At 43.4% G+C, this 18452-nt stretch overlaps 1 protein-coding gene across 1 annotated transcript; it reads left to right on the top strand.

Annotated features, from left to right (window-relative positions):
• The first annotated feature begins 1247 nt into the window (after positions 1–1247).
• LOC121583947 (olfactomedin-like protein 2A) lies at positions 1248–18012 on the top strand. Its single transcript, XM_041899808.1, has 9 exons — positions 1248–1251; positions 1468–1766; positions 11001–11264; positions 12035–12142; positions 12594–12770; positions 12911–13166; positions 15389–15727; positions 15971–16156; positions 17160–18012. The coding sequence occupies exons 1-9, from the start codon at positions 1248–1250 to the stop codon at positions 17762–17764; spliced, it is 2238 nt and encodes a 745-aa protein (XP_041755742.1). The 3' UTR covers positions 17765–18012.
• Positions 18013–18452: the final 440 nt, after the last annotated feature.

The following is an 18452-nucleotide window of genomic DNA, read 5'->3' as shown; positions in this document are numbered from 1 at the left end:
GTCTTCAAGGTTTATAACAAATAATGGCCAAATTAATCAAACAGTGATTGATCATTGTGATTGACCATTGTATTTCTGATATCCATTTAGATTATTTGGCCAAAACAGACCATTGTTAATTAAACTTCATAGCTTAAAGGGCAACTCTGCCACTTTTCAACCTCATATTCATTATTTCCAGCACCAAACCAGTTTCTACATATGTGAAAACGACGCATTTCTACGTTTTGTAGAAGAAAAAAAAGTATGATGTAAAAAAGTTCTACCCAATGACATCATCAAAAGTTTTAACATTTTAAAAACATTTTCATTTACATTTACGTCATTTAGCAGACGCTCTTATCCAGAGCGACTTACAAATTGGTGCATTCACCCTATAGCCAGTGGGATAACCACTTTACATAAAAAAAAAAAAAATGTATTACTTTTTTATAATTTTATTTTTTATCTTTTTTTTAATTTTATAATTTTTTCTTATTTATTTTTTATAATTCTTATATATATATATATATTTTTTTGATTTTCAAACACTAGGAGATTCGTGGTGATGTGGGGAGCAAGAAAACACCCTCCCTCTGGCTAGAAACTCATTGCAGGTTTTGAAAATCACTGTTTTTCTTACTTTTAATCCTACCCTGTGATTTTTGAAGACCTTATCTTTTTAACCCCAGATCAAAGAAACATGCTGTTTTCACATATGTAGACCCTGGTTTGTTGCTGGAGATAATGAATATGAGGTTGAAAAGTGGCAGAGTTGCCCTTTAAATGGTTTGTGCCTTGTCATCTAACTCTAATCCTAATGCTACTAATGGAGCCTTAAAAAAAAAAAATTATGTTGTTGTTGATGTCTACTGTATAAGTCTGTATATCCAAGATACGTGGGACTAGTGGGTTTATAGTATCCTTTCTACCCAAACCCATGTGCTATGATCATGGAGAAAACATCTAACCTTCTACTGCAATGGGGGTTTGATTGAATTGAGCCCCCTGGTACAAGACGACCTCAAGGAACACTAATGTGACTGTAGGCTTTACAAATAACCAGGAGATGGTGGTGCTACCCTTTCACATTCCATTGCACGTGTCCAGTCTCCCCTGATCATGTCTTGTTGCGAGTAGCAGTGTGACAACTCTGAAACTTGGGCATAGGCATACATTTGATATGTGCCACTAAATTATCAAATGGAATGCTAAAATGGTATAGAAGAACTGAAGCTTTTACGCGTAATTCATATCCACTGTGCGCCATGCGTAAATTATCATTGTCAGATTTGTAGCAATAAAGGTTAAAAAAGTGTTATTGAATATTGGAAAACTATTGAAACACGTCTGAAATGACTCCAAAGATAAGATTGAATAATAAATATAATGTTAAAGTTAATGTCTAGTGTGTGTGAAAATTGCGCCTCCCATGTGTGTAGAAGAGAAGATGGGTGGATGATGTTTAGTTTTACCGCTGATGCGCAGAGCTAAGGACTAGTGTGCTGACAGCGCCTGATCAACTTGGAAAACCGCTTCCTGCGCATATTACAGCAACAACATACACGACGTGGGTCTATGGCAATGGAGCCCTAATATCTCGTGCGAATGTCTTACCACATGGATTGAATAATACAGTAACCGATCTTCTTGTCATTCCGACATCAAAGGTTGTTATTGCAGGGATTCTTTATCTGTTATCAGGCACCTGGGAGAAAATGTGGAGATTTACGCATTTATTAGCTTGCCTACTGGTGGTGTGTAAAGATGTCACTGCGCAGAGTAAGGTAAGTTATAGGCATGACTCAGTAATAGACGGAAAACACCTGTATGATACTGCAATGGCACAGGTAAGGAACTCCACCATGCGTAATGGAACTGGGATTCCTTGTGATAAAATATGAAGAAGAATTTGTCATCCCTGTCCTGCAGTTCTGCTACAGTAGGCTATATGGATTATTGCTGTTCAGATTATATCTGAAAAGCAATGATTTATGCATTCTGAAAAAACAAACATATTATCCCACTTTAAAATTAACATACAGTATTTCCATGAAATGATTGCACAATTTGCACAAAATAGCTCATTAATTCACGTGGGTGTGAAGGCTCAACGCTGTTGTGGCACGAGGTTGTTGAAAGGGAGGAGCAGTTTGCATGACAAACAGTATGCCTACACATCATGTTATCCCAATAATCCATAGGATTTCCAAATTAGAATGCTCATTCCCAATATCAACCATTGCTTCATATGGCCAGGTGTCCAGTCAGAGATCAATCATTTTGCCTCTCCATGGACACCAATGAGAAATGGGAGCCCTGACTCTCTCTACTCTCAATCTTGAGGGGACTGGGCAAAATGCCTACTACACACCAGCCTTCTAATGGAATTCCACACATTTGTTGCTATGATGAATAGATGTCATTAATGAAAAATCACATCAGCCTGCTTGGCTTATAAGCATAGGCTTTGAATCACCTTATTGCTCGTCATCAGACTAAGTAACCATTACATTAGGTTTCCCCAGTGAGCCTTCATGTGTAGGGCCTGATGCCAGATGAAATGTGGGAAGAGATCGCAGTGGCACCAAGTCGGGTAACAGTAATATCTGCCTTGCCTTGTTTGAACAGCTGCTGGACTTCCATAACCCCTCTCTCATAGAACTGCATTGCCTTGAGGAGAGTCTAATCCCTGCTCCCCCATGGTTCTGTGTGGATGACTACTTCCCCCTTGTTCTAGAAAACAAAATGGGTACAAGACAAGAGGCACACAAGCCCATGAAGGCTGTCTAGCAGATTTTCTTCTACTTTGTGCGTGAGAGGGAGTGTGGAACAGTTAGAACAATGAGCACAGGTGTCATGTGTTCGCATCATGGTATTTGTTTTCTCTCAAGAACAGTGGAATGTAGTGTAAAATTGCATTAGCAGGACTCTAAAAATGATATAATCCCTTATTATTACCCTGATCATCAAATGTATTGAGGGTGACTTGGAGGAAAGCCCAGTAGGATCACTAACAAACTTGTGATTGATTTTAGCATGGTTCTCTCTGTTCTCTGTGAGACGTCTAATGTGCCGGTCTTGCCCAGCCTACAGTGTCATGGCCCACTGGTAGCACTGAGATGATTGTGAGACAAAGCCAGCTCAGAGGAGGACACAGAGGGTACGGTGCAGTGGCGTGGGAACAGGCGTGTGCACCTGCCCCTTGTTTTGGTTGTAAACAAGGCCAGGAATACTGCCGAGAGGTCAATGAGAGGGCGGAGAGAGAGACGGAGAGAGAGAGATGTAGGGAGGAGACCCACAGGATGCCCCTCTGTCACAGTAATGAACTAATGAGGCTCAGTGTGTCACTGGGACTTAATTAATAAATGAGACTCAATGTGTTAGACAGTCCCATGGCCTCACTGCAGCTGGAAGAGGGCTCTGATTCTGAACAACAGCAAACAAAAAGTTATCTCCCCTTTTCCTCTGTGTGATGTAATGTAAGAGAAATCTAACACAAACATAAAGCTGAAAGCTTAATTAGAAACTCAATTTGTCTGATCCCTTTATCTAAGGATGCTCCATACAGAAAATGGCAGCCAGAGGACCACATGGTCAAAGGGAAGTATATTTCACCCATCCTCTGCACCACCTGTATTCCACCTGCTTTCCCAATGTGCATTACTGTATGCCTCCTTGTGGCTGACTGCTATGATGTGAATCTGTGCCCAGTGAGGAGCCAGCAGGGTCTTCCTGTTAGTTCCACAAAGGAGAGAGAGGATGTCTCCTTCAGCTGGCACTTTCTCCCAAGTAGCATCCATCACATCCATGGCCCATGACTGTGATAAGGGGGAAAAAACGTCCAAATTAAGGGAAGGTTCAATTGTACAATCATGTGGAATATTAGACAATGATCTATGGTTTTTCCTAAAAACAATAATTCAGTTCCATCTATCTATCTATCTATCAGTTCCATCTATCTATTTACATTTGAGTCATTTAGCAGACGCTCTTATCCAGAGCGACACACAGGAGCAATTAGGGTTAAGTGCCTTGCTTAAGGGCACATCGACAGATTTTTCACCTAGTCGGCTCGGGGATTAGAACCAGCGACCTTTCGGTTACTGGCACAACGCTCTTAACAACTAAGCTACCAGTTCCATCTATCTATCTATCTATCTATCTATCTATCTATCTGTTCCATCTATCTATCTGTTCCATCTATATATCTGTTCCATCTATATATCAGTTCCATCTATCTGTCTATCTATCTATCTATCTATCTATCTATCTATCTATCTATCATCTATCTATCTATCAGTTCCATCCATCTATCTATCTACATTTAAATTTGAGTCATTTAGCAGACACTCTTATCCAGAGCGACTTACAGGAGCAATTAGGGTTAAGTGCCTTGCTTAAGGGCACATCGACAGATTTTTCACCTAGTCGGCTCGGGGATTAGAACCAGCGACCTTTCGGTTACTGGCACAACGCTCTTAACAACTAAGCTACCAGTTCCATCTATCTATCTATCTATCTATCTATCTATCTATCTATCAGTTCCATCCATCTATCTATCAGTTCCATCTATCTATCAATCTATTTACATTTAAATCATTTAGCAGACACTCTTATCCAGAGCGACTTACAGGAGCAATTAGGGTTAAGTGCCTTGCTTAAGGGCACATCGACAGATTTTTCACCTAGTCGGCTCGGGGATTAGAACCAGCGACCTTTCGGTTACTGGCACAACGCTCTTAACAACTAAGCTACCAGTTCCATCTATCAGATATCTATCTATCTATCTATCTATCAGTTATCTATCTATCAGTTCCATCTATCTATCTATTCCATCTATCAGTTCCATCTATCTATCAGTTCCATCTATCTATCTATCTATTTGCATTTAAATTTGAGTCATTTAGCAGACGCTCTTATCCAGAGCGACTTACAGGAGCAATTAGGGTTAAGTGCCTTGCTTAAGGGCACATCGACAGATTTTTCACCTAGTCGGCTCGGGGATTAGAACCAGCGACCTTTCAGTTACTGGCACAACGCTCTTAACAACTAAGCTACCAGTTCCATCTATCTATCTATCTGTTCCATCTATCTATCTATCTGTTCCATCTATCTATCTATCTGTTCCATCTATCTATCTGTTCCATCTATCTATCTGTTCCATCTATCTATCAGTTCCATCTATCTATCTATCAGTTCCATCTATCTATCAGTTCCATCTATCTATCTATCTATCTATCTATCTATCCACACATTACCTGTATTAACTGCACCTGTTTGAACTCGTTACCTGTATAAAAGACACCTGTCCACACACTCAATCAAACAGACTCCAACCTCTCCACAATGGCCAAGACCAGAGAGCTGTGTAAGGACATCAGGGATAAAATTGTAGACCTGCACAAGGCTGGGATGGGCTACAGGACAATAGGCAAGCAGCTTGGTGAGAAGGCAACAACTGTTGGCGCAATTATTAGAAAATGGAAGAAGTTCAAGATGACGGTCAATCACCCTCGGTCTGGGGCTCCATGCAAGATCTCACCTCGTGGGGCATCAATGATCATGAGGAAGGTGAGGGATCAGCCCAGAACTACACGGCAGGACCTGGTCAATGGCCTGAAGAGAGCTGGGACCACAGTCTTAAAGAAAACCATCAGTAACACACTACGCCGTCATGGATTAAAATCCTGCAGCGCACACAAGGTCCCCCTGCTCAAGCCAGCGCATGTCCAGGCCCGTCTGAAGTTTGCCAATGACCATCTGGATGATCCAGAGGAGGAATGGGAGAAAGTAATGTGGTCTGATGAGACAAAAATAGAGCTTTTTGGTCTAAACTCCACTCGCCGTGTTTGGAGGAAGAAGAAGGATGAGTACAACCCCAAGAACACCATCCCAACCGTGAAGCATGGAGGTGGGAAACATCATTCTTTGGGGATGCTTTTCTGCAAAGGGGACAGGACGACTGCACCGTATTGAGGGGGAGGATGGATGGGGCCATGTATCGCGAGATCTTGGCCAACAACCTCCTTCCCTCAGTAAGAGCATTGAAGATGTGTCGTGGCTGGGTCTTCCAGCATGACAACGACCCAAAACACACAGCCAGGGCAACTAAGGAGTGGCTCCATAAGAAGCATCTCAAGGTCCTGGAGTGGCCTTAGCCAGTCTCCAGACCTGAACCCCATAGAAAATCTTTGGAGGGAGCTGAAAGTCCGTATTGCCCAGCGACAGCCCCGAAACCTGAAGGATCTGGAGAAGGTCTGTATGGAGAAGTGGGCCAAAATCTCTGCTGCAGTGTGTGCAAACCTGGTCAAGACCTACAGGAAACGTATGATCTCTGTAATTGCAAACAATGGTTTCTGTACCAAATATTAAGTTCTGCTTTTCTGATGTATCAAATCAAAGTCATGCAATAAAATGCAAATTAATTACTTAAAAATCATACAATGTGATTTTTCGGGATTTTTGTTTTAGATTCCGTCTCTCACAGTTGAAGTGTACCTATGATAAAAATTACAGACCTCTACATGCTTTGTAAGTAGGAAAACCTGCAGAATCGGCAGTGTATCAAATACTTGTTCTCCCCACTGTATCCATCTATCTATTTGCATTTAAATTTGAGTCATTTAGCAGACGCTCTTATCCAGAGCGACTTACGGGAGCAATTAGGGTTAAGTGCCTTGCTTAAGGGCACATCGACAGATTTTTCACCTAGTCGGCTCGGGGATAAGAACCAGCGACCTTTCGGTTACTGGCACAACACTCTTAACAACTAAGCTACCAGTTCCATCAGTTCCATCTATCTATCTATCTATCTATTTACATTTAAATTTGAGTCATTTAGCAGACGCTCTTAACCAGAGCGACTTACAGGAGCAATTAGGGTTAAGTGCCTTGCTTAAGGGCACATCGACAGATTTTTCACCTAGTCGGCTCGGGGATTAGAACCAGCGACCTTTCAGTTACTGGCACAACGCTCTTAACAACTAAGCTACCAGTTCCATCTATCTATCTATCTATCTATCTATCTATCTATCTATCTATCTATCCATTTATCCATCCATCCATCCATCCATCCATCCATCCGGCAGTCATTTGTATACGTATCCCTTTTAAACACCTGGCTCCCAAAACAACAGCATCTGGGGAGGAAAGCAATGACAACCAGCCAATTCCATTCATGACTGAGGTTCCAGACATGCCCTGATAATTACGAGATAACTGTTCACAGATAAATAATCTTACTGTTACACAGATTGGCTAACTATCCCCCCCATCTCTCGCTTTCTCTCTCTCTCTCCTCTCATCTGGATCATTCAATAGTAGCCACTGAGGATAACCAAAAGGTTCAGAGTGTGCTTGGTCGGACACATAAACAGCTCTAGATGGAATGTGGATGTGTACCCCCAAAAGCAACAAGTGCTCAGTAAGCTTGTGTCCAGCTAATTAACGTGCCAGTGCTAATGCCAGTTTCTGTTCAGGTTAGGGACAGCAATTTCATGGTTCATCTCCAGGCTGAAGGCTTAAGTTTCCCCCTGTAGTCCAGGTTCAGATTTACAGTGGCACAGTAAGACTGTTTATCATAAGCACTACTAATTAGATTAGGAATCAGGTGGACTTTCTGGACAAGAATTTGGACTCCAGTTTTGTCTGTAATGTTTAGACTGGAGAGAAAGGTGATAAGTCAGAGAATTTAAAGGGATAGTTCAAGGGTCTTCATGTGTGAAAGATTATCTTAAAGTCAAGATGAGTCAATATTCCTTTATCTGTTGTGAAGACCCCAATTGATGCATTAGGGTAATACAATTCCATCTTATTAGATGGTGATTTTGGGGTGAACTTCTCTTTAACCTTTTTCCAACCCTGAAATATCATCGCTTTGATTTAGTAAACAGAAAAACTATTTCCAGACATGTAAATACTGTGTGGAAGCATTTCGCTACACCCGCAATAACATCTGCTAAATATGTGTATGTGACCGATACAGTTTGATTTGATTTGATTTGGATTCAGCACTATCACTCTAATAGTCATACATCTACTTACTTATGGAGTAGTTTTATTTACCAGCTTACCTCAGAAACAGCTTACTGAGTTGAGTGTCTTTGAAATGGACAACTGACCTGGAACAGGGTCTGTTCTTGATCTATCTTTGTACTTGTTAAACAAAATCTCTGTATCTGCGCAATTGTATTCGTATAAAATAATATAATTTCCCCTTTTTTTGCAAACAATATAGCTCAGTATGTCTATTATTGATTTTCTACAGTATTTTTGCTCATCTTAATCAAGGGTGGCAATCATTCTGGACCTGACTGTGTATTAATAAAAGTTTGTGGAAAGTAGCCTACATAAATTATCTTGTGTGTTAAAGCTACAGTGCCATTGGTCCACATGCCGTAGGCCTAGTAACAACATGCAGCTGGCCTGAACAATTAGACAAAACCTACGGTCTGAAACGGACATCCTTGTTTATACGCACCAAGGTTAGTGTTTCAGTAACAGTGTTAAGGCCATCATAGAATAACATTGGTTTTCTGTGTTTAAAGATAAGGCTAACAAGCTCCTGGAATGTGCCAGCCATTGTGTGTAATGAATCTTGTTTTTAGCAATTGTGGACACAATTGAGGTTTCACTTAGTCATTGTCACTGTAAGAGTGGCCGCAGCCTTCAGTGAGTTAGTGATCTAATATTGTACTGTGGTCTGTGGAATGTGTGTGAATGTGAAGCCATGCAGTTGCGTCCCTTCCCCCTATTGTACAGACAAGAGTTTGTGTTTGTGTCCTATTCTTTTGACCTGAAACTTGACCGCTCTCAGAGGTCAAAGCCAAAGGCTCCAAACTCAAAGCATGCATTAAGCTCTTAGCAGTCTTAATTATGAATGATCTGAGGTCTGTTGTCTGCTCTCATGCTGGAAGTTCGCATAGCCAATATCATTTAGCTTTCTTTATAATTGCTCCAGGCTGTGTGTACAGTTGACAGGGTTGAGAGGGAAGAGCCTATAAATTAATGGTGTGTTCTAACTCTTCCCTCTTAATCAATACACACTATCACAAACCCAGGTGTCTAGGAGGCAACCCAGTCAAGCTGGCAGGAATTTCACTAGGTTTGCCATAGTACTTGAAGCATCTTAAGCTGATGTTGCTAAGGAGCAGCCTGGGTTTGGCTCGCCTGGGTCTCGGGTGGAACAATAAGGCTCAGCAGGGCTGTGGGCACAACCCCTCCAAGGGAACTTGAATCTGCTAATCCACTCTGTTTTCATGTGGTTGTAGCATTTGCCAACTCAACCCACTGCCTTTTTCACTTGACATGGGTCAGGAATGGCCAGCCACTACGCACACAGGGGTCTTGCCCCATAATCAAAGACCCCTCTGAGTGTAAGTCTGCAGTAATGGAGGGTACTGCCTCCCAACCCACTCATGTCACTCAGGCTGCATTCCTCCACTAATGAGCCCACCCCCTCCCTCCACTCCCCTCCTCTCCCTACCCTCACCAGCCTGCAGGGTCTGGCCTCCATAAACATCCTCACTCTCAGAGACCCCTCAGTCACTGGACATGTACGCACTGTTACTTAGTGTTGATGCTCTAAGCTTGGGTTTAGGTTACTCTTTACTCACATAGGCAAGCAGACTTGCTCTCCACAGATATCTCCCCAGATCTACAGTTGACTTGCCCAGTGCGGGTTTGGTGCAGGAGGAAGCAGACAATTCTACCCAAAATACCTTGATTGAGTGCACAGTTGAGACGTTTATCCTGTCTAGATACAACGTGGCAGAGTAAGGGCTCAGACAGACAGAACAACGTTTCTTTTCAAAGAGATAGAGACAGACAGAGAATTCTTTAATGAAGAATCTCTGTAATGCTGTATTCTTGTGCTGCTGTAAGTGGTACCACGTGTGGGTCTGCCTGCCCCAGGGTTTATAGAGATTCCTAAATCTCATTGGAGGAAGATGACAGGTTAAGCCCCTGGAACGAGGGTCTGAGATGTAGCCGGGGCCCCAGAAGGTGCTGGAAGATGAGCTTAGCATCAATAGAGTGCAGCAACCCTCTACATGGGGAGATGACCAGAGAGAGCAGTGCCAGTCACAGACACAGGCAGAGAGACAGACAGAGAGAAAGACACTTAAGAACTACTGTGACATTAAGTTCTCTGTGAAATGAAGGTTTTGCACATCATCGACCTCCTGTCAACAACAAACAAACGTTAAATCAGATATGCAATAAATCTATGGTATAGAAATGTCCCATTGAGCCTAATATGAAACCCATAAACACTTAACTTTGATGACTGTCTATAATAAAACATGGATTGTTTATTCAATGTTTGTTGTTTGTTATTTATCTGGAGTGATTCTGAGGATGATGTCAGTAGAATAAACGTGCACATGGTTGGCCAGAGTTCTCTCATTTCACTGCCTGCCTGGGGAGTGCTAGCGTCCGACACAGCTGGTGATAAGAGTTTATATTAATGGCATTGCGTTGGTCTCAATGGCTTTCATGTGCTTCATGACGGCTAGTGTTCAAAGGCGAGGAAGCATGTGGTTAATGTCCCAGGATCACTTTCTTTCCCCTGCTTTTGTTTCCTCCAAAGAAAATGGATGTATTATTCATAGAATGTCCACCTGGGAGGGAGTCATTCAGAACATTGGAACAGCTCTCCATAGACTGCTGTGAGAAGAAAACCCAAGCTCAGCATACATTTTTATGAATCATAATGTTCACGGGGTGAATTGATACAAAGTGAAATCCTGACCATTGATCACTATGAGTTGCTTTCTCAGAATGTCAGTCAGAATTTGAATTAGTGATAACTGATCAGTCTCCAGACTAGCTCTTTTACATTCAACCCCACGCGGTGACATCAACCCAGGCTGTGATTGCCTCCTGTAGTTGAGGGACATGAACCATGTCCAGTTCTTTTATGTCAGGAATGCTGTTTTTCAATCACTCCTATAGAACATTTCAAACCAGTGCAATCAGTCCATTTCAACCCCTCTCTTCAACTCTGTCTCTGCTGTCAGATCTTTGGGGAGACAGAGCCGGTGCGGATGACGTCGGAGGGCTCAGACTGTCGCTGTAAGTGCATCATGAGGCCGCTGAGCAAGGATGCATGCCAGCGTCTGCGGAGTGGCAGCGTGCGCGTGGAGGACTTCTACACGGTGGAGACCGTCAGCTCTGGATCGGACTGCAAGTGTTCCTGCACGGCCCCCCCCTCCTCCCTCAACCCCTGTGAGAATGAGTGGAAGATGGAGAAGCTGAAGAAACAGGCCCCTGAACTGCTCAAGGTGAGTTGCATCAGTAACAGACACAACTGTAACTTGGTGGTAAAATAACCTTAGAACTGTAAATGTTGGTAGTAAAATCAGTTAATTGTCTGTGTAAAGATTGTGACAGAGACCCTGATTGCATGTGTGTGGTTTGGTCCTGAAGATATACTGTACGTAACCATGGGAGAAGCAGAAACAGGATATCCTTATAATTGTTCAAATTAAAGCTTTAAAGTATCCCAGGTTGTTACACAGACAATTTACCATGAGGTCACTGGATTCTCTATCTGTTGATAACATCTCGGCACCTCTCAGGATGCACGTATCTGAAGCACACATACATTTTTCACTGGCAGTGAGAGGAGAGGAGATGAGGCATGCTATGCGCCACATGAAGAGAAGAACCAGAACCAGATGTGTGATCTGACTCGGTTTAGACGTAGCCATAGATTAAGCCTGATTGTCAAGGTGCTCCATATCTTAGAAATAATCAATTGAAGGAAGGCTCAAAATAACTTTTTGGGGAGGGCTTTTAATGCAATATGAGAGCCAAATTGCTGAAACAGTGGATTTGGAGTTGGCAGGTGTCTGATTCATGACAGAGATCAGGATAGTAGAAAGCAGCACCCATTGTTAAGTCAATACTTTTAAATCAAAATAGGCGTGGGTGGTTTTAGGTGTTATTGAATTCACTCAATTAAACGTAAACTTGTCAAACATGTCAACATAGTTTTTCGCTCCTTTATTATGTTTTGTGCTAATACTCTGTGCTGTGTGTGGGTGTACAGCTGCATTCCATGGTGGACCTACTGGAGGGGACGCTGTACAGTCTGGACCTCATGAAGGTCCACTCCTACATCAATAAGGTGGTCTCCCAGATGAACACACTAGAGGAGGTAAGGACAAAAGACCAACCTCCTTGTAGAGTACAACAAGTAACACAATAACAAGGACATAAAACAAAAACCAGGGAACACTAGGTTTGCATGCCTTCCTATATACTGTATTTGAGTGTATTTGGGTTCTTGCCAAGCTGTTATAGCTGTATATGGTCCTTATGCAGGACAGAGAGCTGATTAAATGGTTTGTGATTGGATACCAGTGACCCCCCCTCTAAACGGCATGGTTACAGTATCCACAGAGTTTTCTTTAACCCCCACAGCTATTCACTAGTCAAACAGGAGAAGATGGACTACAGGGGGGAGAGAGAGATTTGTGTGACTGGTTCTCCCAGGTTTTGTGTTTATAATGTTTTTACAAAAGGGGTCTGTTTTCGTTAGCAAGGTTATTTGCCTTTGGTTGGTACAATGGACTGGCCTGAGTCTTAGAACACATCTGTTTCCCCAGACAATCAAGACCAACCTGACTCGGGACAATGAGTTTGTAAGGGACAGCATGATCACTCTGACCAACCAGTTTAAGAGGTATGAGAACTACTCCAACATCATGATGAGCATCAAGAAGCAGATCTCCAGTTTGGGCCTGCAGCTACTGCAGAAAGACCAAACAGAGACCAAAGCTCAGGTAAGTGTGTCTCTCAAACACACACACACACACACACAAAAGCTTGCTCACAAATTACACATCAAACACACAAATCAACGTTCACATGTCCGCTGATGCACCGTAACTCACAGGCTTTAATTGAGTGTCAATGTTTACAGGACACCAATAATGAGAAAACCAAGGACGCCATAAAAAACCCTAACAAAAAGCCCCCTGCATCCAAGCCCCCTCCCAAGCTGCCCAAGGAAAAGGTCGTAAAACCCAAGAAAGAGGGCACCAAGCCTGGGAAACCTGTCAAGCCTGACCCCACAGCCAAGGCCAAGGTGGCAGGGCACCAGCCGGGGGTAGTGAGGGGCATCACCTACTACAAAGCAGCCAAGGTGGACGGGGACGAGCACGGCACAGTTGGTAAAGGTGAGAGAACAGGTGGTAAAGGTGAGAGAACAGGTGGTAAAGGTGAGAGAACAGGTGGTAAAGGTGAGAGAACAGGGGGTAAAGGTGAGAGAACAGGTGGTAAAGGTGAGAGAACAGGGGGTAAAGGTGAGAGAACAGGTGGTAAAGGTGAGAGAACAGGTGGTAAAGGTGAGAGAACAGGTGGTAAAGGTGAGAGAACAGGTGGTAAAGGTGAGAGAACAGGTGGTAAAGGTGAGAGAACAGGTGGTAAAGGTGAGATAACAGGTAGTAAAGGTGAGAGAACAGGTGGTAAAGGTGAGAGAACAGGTGGTAAAGGTGAGAGAACAGGTGGTAAAGGTGAGAGAACAGGTGGTAAAGGTGAGAGAACAGGTGGTAAAGGGTGGTAAAGGTGAGAGAACAGGTGGTAAAGGTGAGAGAACAGGGGCCGATACACATGGTCGCCCTGTTCATGACTAAATTTTGCACAAGCATTTCGCTACACCCGCAATAACATCTGCTAAGTATGTGTATGCGACCAATACAATTTTATTTTATTTTATTTGATACAGGGGGAGAGTTGGACCACTCTCTCTCCCAGCCCAGTGTGTGCATGTGTATGGAGCCCCCTCACCCCTAAAGTCAACATTGGGCTGTGACTTCAGCTGAGTTAGCAGCACAGCCTGTATGAGATCATCTGTGTGCTGTTCTAATGTGCTCAGACCCTATTGTGATTGTTCTAAACTAAACCAACTCAAATTACTAAATTATACTCTTGGATCTGATCTACATTACATTATGCTGGATCAGCATTATACCAGACTGTATTTCAGATTCCCAACAGAAACAGATATTGTACGTCTCTATCGCATATTTTCTTTTTTTGTGTAGAGCAAGCCATTAAGATTTGAATGAAATATGTTGTTCTTACACAAGTGTGATAAAAGTGTGTAAATCTTCGTACTATACTCTTGGCATCTTGGAAACGAAACAGTGAAACAGTGAAACAGTGAATCCTTCACCGTGTAGATCACCAGATCCACAGTACAAGATTTATCCTGCTGTTGTTTCCAACAAAGCAGGGCTTGGGCCATCAGAGGATTGAATTGCTTGTGTGCATTCAGCGAGCAGGAAATCCAAATGCTTAAATAATACATAGAACTAATGGAATGTCATTTCAATGGAACATTGCCACATCTATGACATGCCTCAGCTTCACTCCTCGCACACAATGTGTGGAGAACCCTCATCAGTGTGCCGATGAAAGCTGACAAACATTTCCTGACTCCTTACAATCCTAGTTGAATAGATACTGTAGGTATGCTAGATTTTCTCAGGGCACACACGCACATATGCTGTCAGGTCATTTGTTCTGCCATGCCTAGCCGTTTAGCCATACTTTGTTGAGTGCATCCACACTTGTCAACCCAGTGAAGCGATTCAGCTTCGTTTCCATAATCTCTCACAAAGAGCAGTTAGCCTTTATTCAAAGGCAAATGTTAATCAGAAGTCTTGCATCTATTAGATAAAGGACAATGTGGCTTTTGAAGTATCAAGCAACACTGCTTTTCTTTCACCACATACTTTAGAGACCTACAGCACATTCTCCTATCTATGCTGCCTGACTGACTCCTAAGGCTGTCCCTGGCTGTCCCTCTTGTTGTTAGGCCTTCAGTAGATACATGTGGTCAAGTGGTGTTGCACGGCTAGCACCCTGAGGTTCAGAGTGCGCGTGTCGTGCAGATGCGCTGCTTACGTAGCAGGCAGAGACGTTTTATCTCACACATCTGTCTGGCAGCACAGGAAGTGAGAGTATGAGTAACAGAGGGGAGCAGCCTCAGGCTGGCCCACTCCTCCTGACACTATCCTCTGTTCTGCTATACTCTCTCTATGGCCAGGGATAAGAAAATGCCATGTGAGGGCTGTGGAATTCGGAATACAAACAGAGACGCAGAGACAGCGGGACAGACTTGGTAACAGAGGAGGGGACAGAGAAAGTTAGAGGAAGCTGGCATGCTCTGTGTGCTACATAACTAATGCATTCTTCTTTGATGTGGCCCCGGGAAATCTGTGGTACTGTATAGTGTCTGTCTCTCTGACAGAGGTCTCAAAAGCAGCTCATACCGGGCCTGTTTGACTAATTTAGCAAGCTAATTCTAATGAAAACTAGTGAAGACAAAGCCCCTCCAGAATTTGAATCTTCCTCCTCAGGGTAACTAAATCCCAACACTTGTCTTTATCCTCAGACAACGCTGCCAAGACTCACACCGTCCACCATGTCAAAGAGACACACTCTGAGGACGGAGGTGCTGAAATTGTCCTGGAAACCATTGAGGGAACCACAGCTGAGCCGACAACTACCAAAGAAACTGCTGCCACTACCGCAACCACCACCACTACCATGAGCACGACAACAACGGCAGCAACAACAACAGCCAGTACCACAATGCCATCCACTACCACCACCACCACCACCACCACCACCAGTGTAGCAAGAGTTGAAAGGCTAGACAGACCAGCCCCCACCATCATGCTGTTCCTAGACAACTCTGACAACAACAGCCGGCCAATCTTACACAGAGCAGGTATCCTGACCTACACAATTGCCTACTGTAGTGTACATTATACTACACCATATAACAACTAAATGTGCTCATTGACAGCAATAGAGACAGTCAGTGCTATGACTCTGTCCAGTTCAGTAACGGATAAACATGTAACGCTTAGCTACCAGAATATGTGTGACCGTGAAATTGGATGATTGAAAACTCATGCAGGCCATTCTTTATCCAGTTTTCGTGTTGACTGTATTGTACTGTACTTGGCAGGGAAGATCCTGGACTGTGAGGGGACCCTGGCCTCTATCGAGCTCCCAGAGAAGCAGCACAGCTACGGGCGGAACGAAGGAGCCTGGATGAAGGATCCCCTGGCCAAGGACTCCAAGATCTACGTCACCAACTATTACTACGGCAACAACCTGGTGGAGTTCCGAAACCTGGACAACTTCAAACAAGGTGGGCATGGCATGGAGATTGAGTACTGTTATATCATTATAATTGTTGTATTTTGTCATTCAATTTCTATGGAGCATGGGGTTTCAACTGTACATCTGTGGAATGAGATCAGTGTGACAGTATTATGGTCTCTATTGATCTGTAGTGACCCATTAAATGTAGTGAGAATAAAGTGACCCATGAAATGTAGTGAGAATAAAGTGACCCATGAAATGTACTGAGAATAAAGTGACCAATGAAATGTACTGAGTATACACTATAGTAGCTTGAGACTCAAACATGCAGGTTTTAGTTGTAATACTGTGCTTTTCATTTCACACACAAAGTTTCTAACCCCCCCCTTCTTGCACTAGTACTTGGCGAGAGAAATAGGATTACTCCTCTTAACTGACTGGGTAAAATGATCTCTCTCACAGGACTACTAGTCTGGTTGATTTAGAGGTGTTTGGACAGAAGCTTTTTTTAACTCACATCTTACAAAGCGTACAGAGATTTTGCTATGATATCCAGTAGGGTGGTGAGTTCACAGCAGTGTGCGGATGACTAGGTATCTCTGTGAGTGGCTGTGATCCCTGCCTAGGCTGACATGTGCCTCTCCTTTGAACTGGCCAGAGCTGAGAGGGATTAGAGGCATGGGCTGGGGGAAGGGGGGGATACTGCACTACAGGTTGTTTTTGTCCTTCACTGCAGCTTCATTCATTATCTAAATCCCACTTCCTGAGGTGGAAATGTTAGAGAGCGATGTGACCAGATATGATCATGACACTAATAACAGGACATCTGTGTGGACAGTGGGAGTGGGACAGTCAAACAGAAACTAACCAGTCTCTCATGTGAAACCATTATACATTTATGGTATAACTATTAAACACCTCAATGGTGCCCAGAATGACTTGACAGTACATGTGTATATATAAGATGGCATGATGTTAGCATACTGTATGGGGGGTAACATGATATGCAGTTAGTGCTCACTAAACATCCCTATTTTTGGTCCTGTTAGGTCGCTGGAGCAACCTCTTCAAACTGCCTTACAACTGGATCGGCACGGGTCATGTGGTGTACAACGGAGCCTTCTACTACAACAGAGCTTTCACCAAGAACATCATCAAGTACGACCTGAGGATACGTTACGTGGCCGCCTGGACCCTTCTGCATGACGTGGTTTATGAGGACACCACCCCCTGGAAGTGGAGAGGTCACTCGGACATTGACTTTGCCGTGGACGAGAGTGGGTTGTGGGTGATCTACCCTTCCATGGACTATGACTACTCCCAGCAGGAGGTGATTGTAATCAGTAAGCTGGACCCTGGGGACCTATCCATGAAGAAGGAGACCACCTGGAGGACGGGCCTGAAGAGGAACTCATACGGGAACTGCTTCATCATCTGTGGGGTGCTGTACGCTGTGGACGTCTATAACCAGAAGGAAGGGGAGGTGAACTATGCCTACGACACCCACACCAGCTCAGAGGCTATCCCTCGCCTGTCCTTCACCAACGAGTACGCCTACACCACCCAGATAGACTACAACCCCAAGGAGAAAGTCCTGTACGCCTGGGACAATGGACACCAGCTCACATATAACATACACTTTGTTGACCAATGAGCACAGGTGTTTTGTGCTCAGGTAAAGTATCATCAGCATCATGGCAGGGTCGCCATCCCCATAGCGATAAGAGAGATGCTCAGTAATGGACAGTCCAGCAGCACCCATATTGGATTCAGCAGCCAACATTCCTCTTTCAATGCATGCTAACCAAGACACTTGACAGCATACCAGAGTGGTCCTCTGTAGCTCAATCGGTAGAGAATGGCGCTTGTAACGCCAGGGTAGTGGGTTCGATCCCCAGGACCACCTATATGTAAAAATGTATGCACGCATGACTGTAAGTCGCTTTGGATAAAAGCGTCTGCTAAATGGCATATTATTACTATATTATTACCATGCGTCCCATACACAACAATGCTCCTCGTCAATGTGGACACTGTGTTGGTATGTTATTGTAAATCACAGACTGCTCATTTATTCCACCCATTTGATTTTTTATGGCCCATCAAGCTCCATCCTATCACTTAGCACTTTGATCATCTGTCATTGTCATTTCAGGCCTATTGATGCTTTAGTTTTTTTTACATGTATAAATGTTGTTGGGTACTGTAGTGTAGTGTGAAATTGTTTATTTTAGTGAGGATGAGGGATGTTTTGAATATACATGAACTGACAAACACAATATACATGAGTTTCTAAACTTAAAATGTTGTACTCGTTTGTAATTTACCAGAAATGTATGCTT

This window comes from Coregonus clupeaformis, chromosome 16, assembly GCF_020615455.1.
Source record: "Coregonus clupeaformis isolate EN_2021a chromosome 16, ASM2061545v1, whole genome shotgun sequence".
Lineage (NCBI taxonomy): Eukaryota > Metazoa > Chordata > Actinopteri > Salmoniformes > Salmonidae > Coregonus > Coregonus clupeaformis.
The sequence above is the reverse complement of the archived record's forward strand: the minus strand, read 5'-3'. Positions and strand labels throughout refer to the sequence as shown.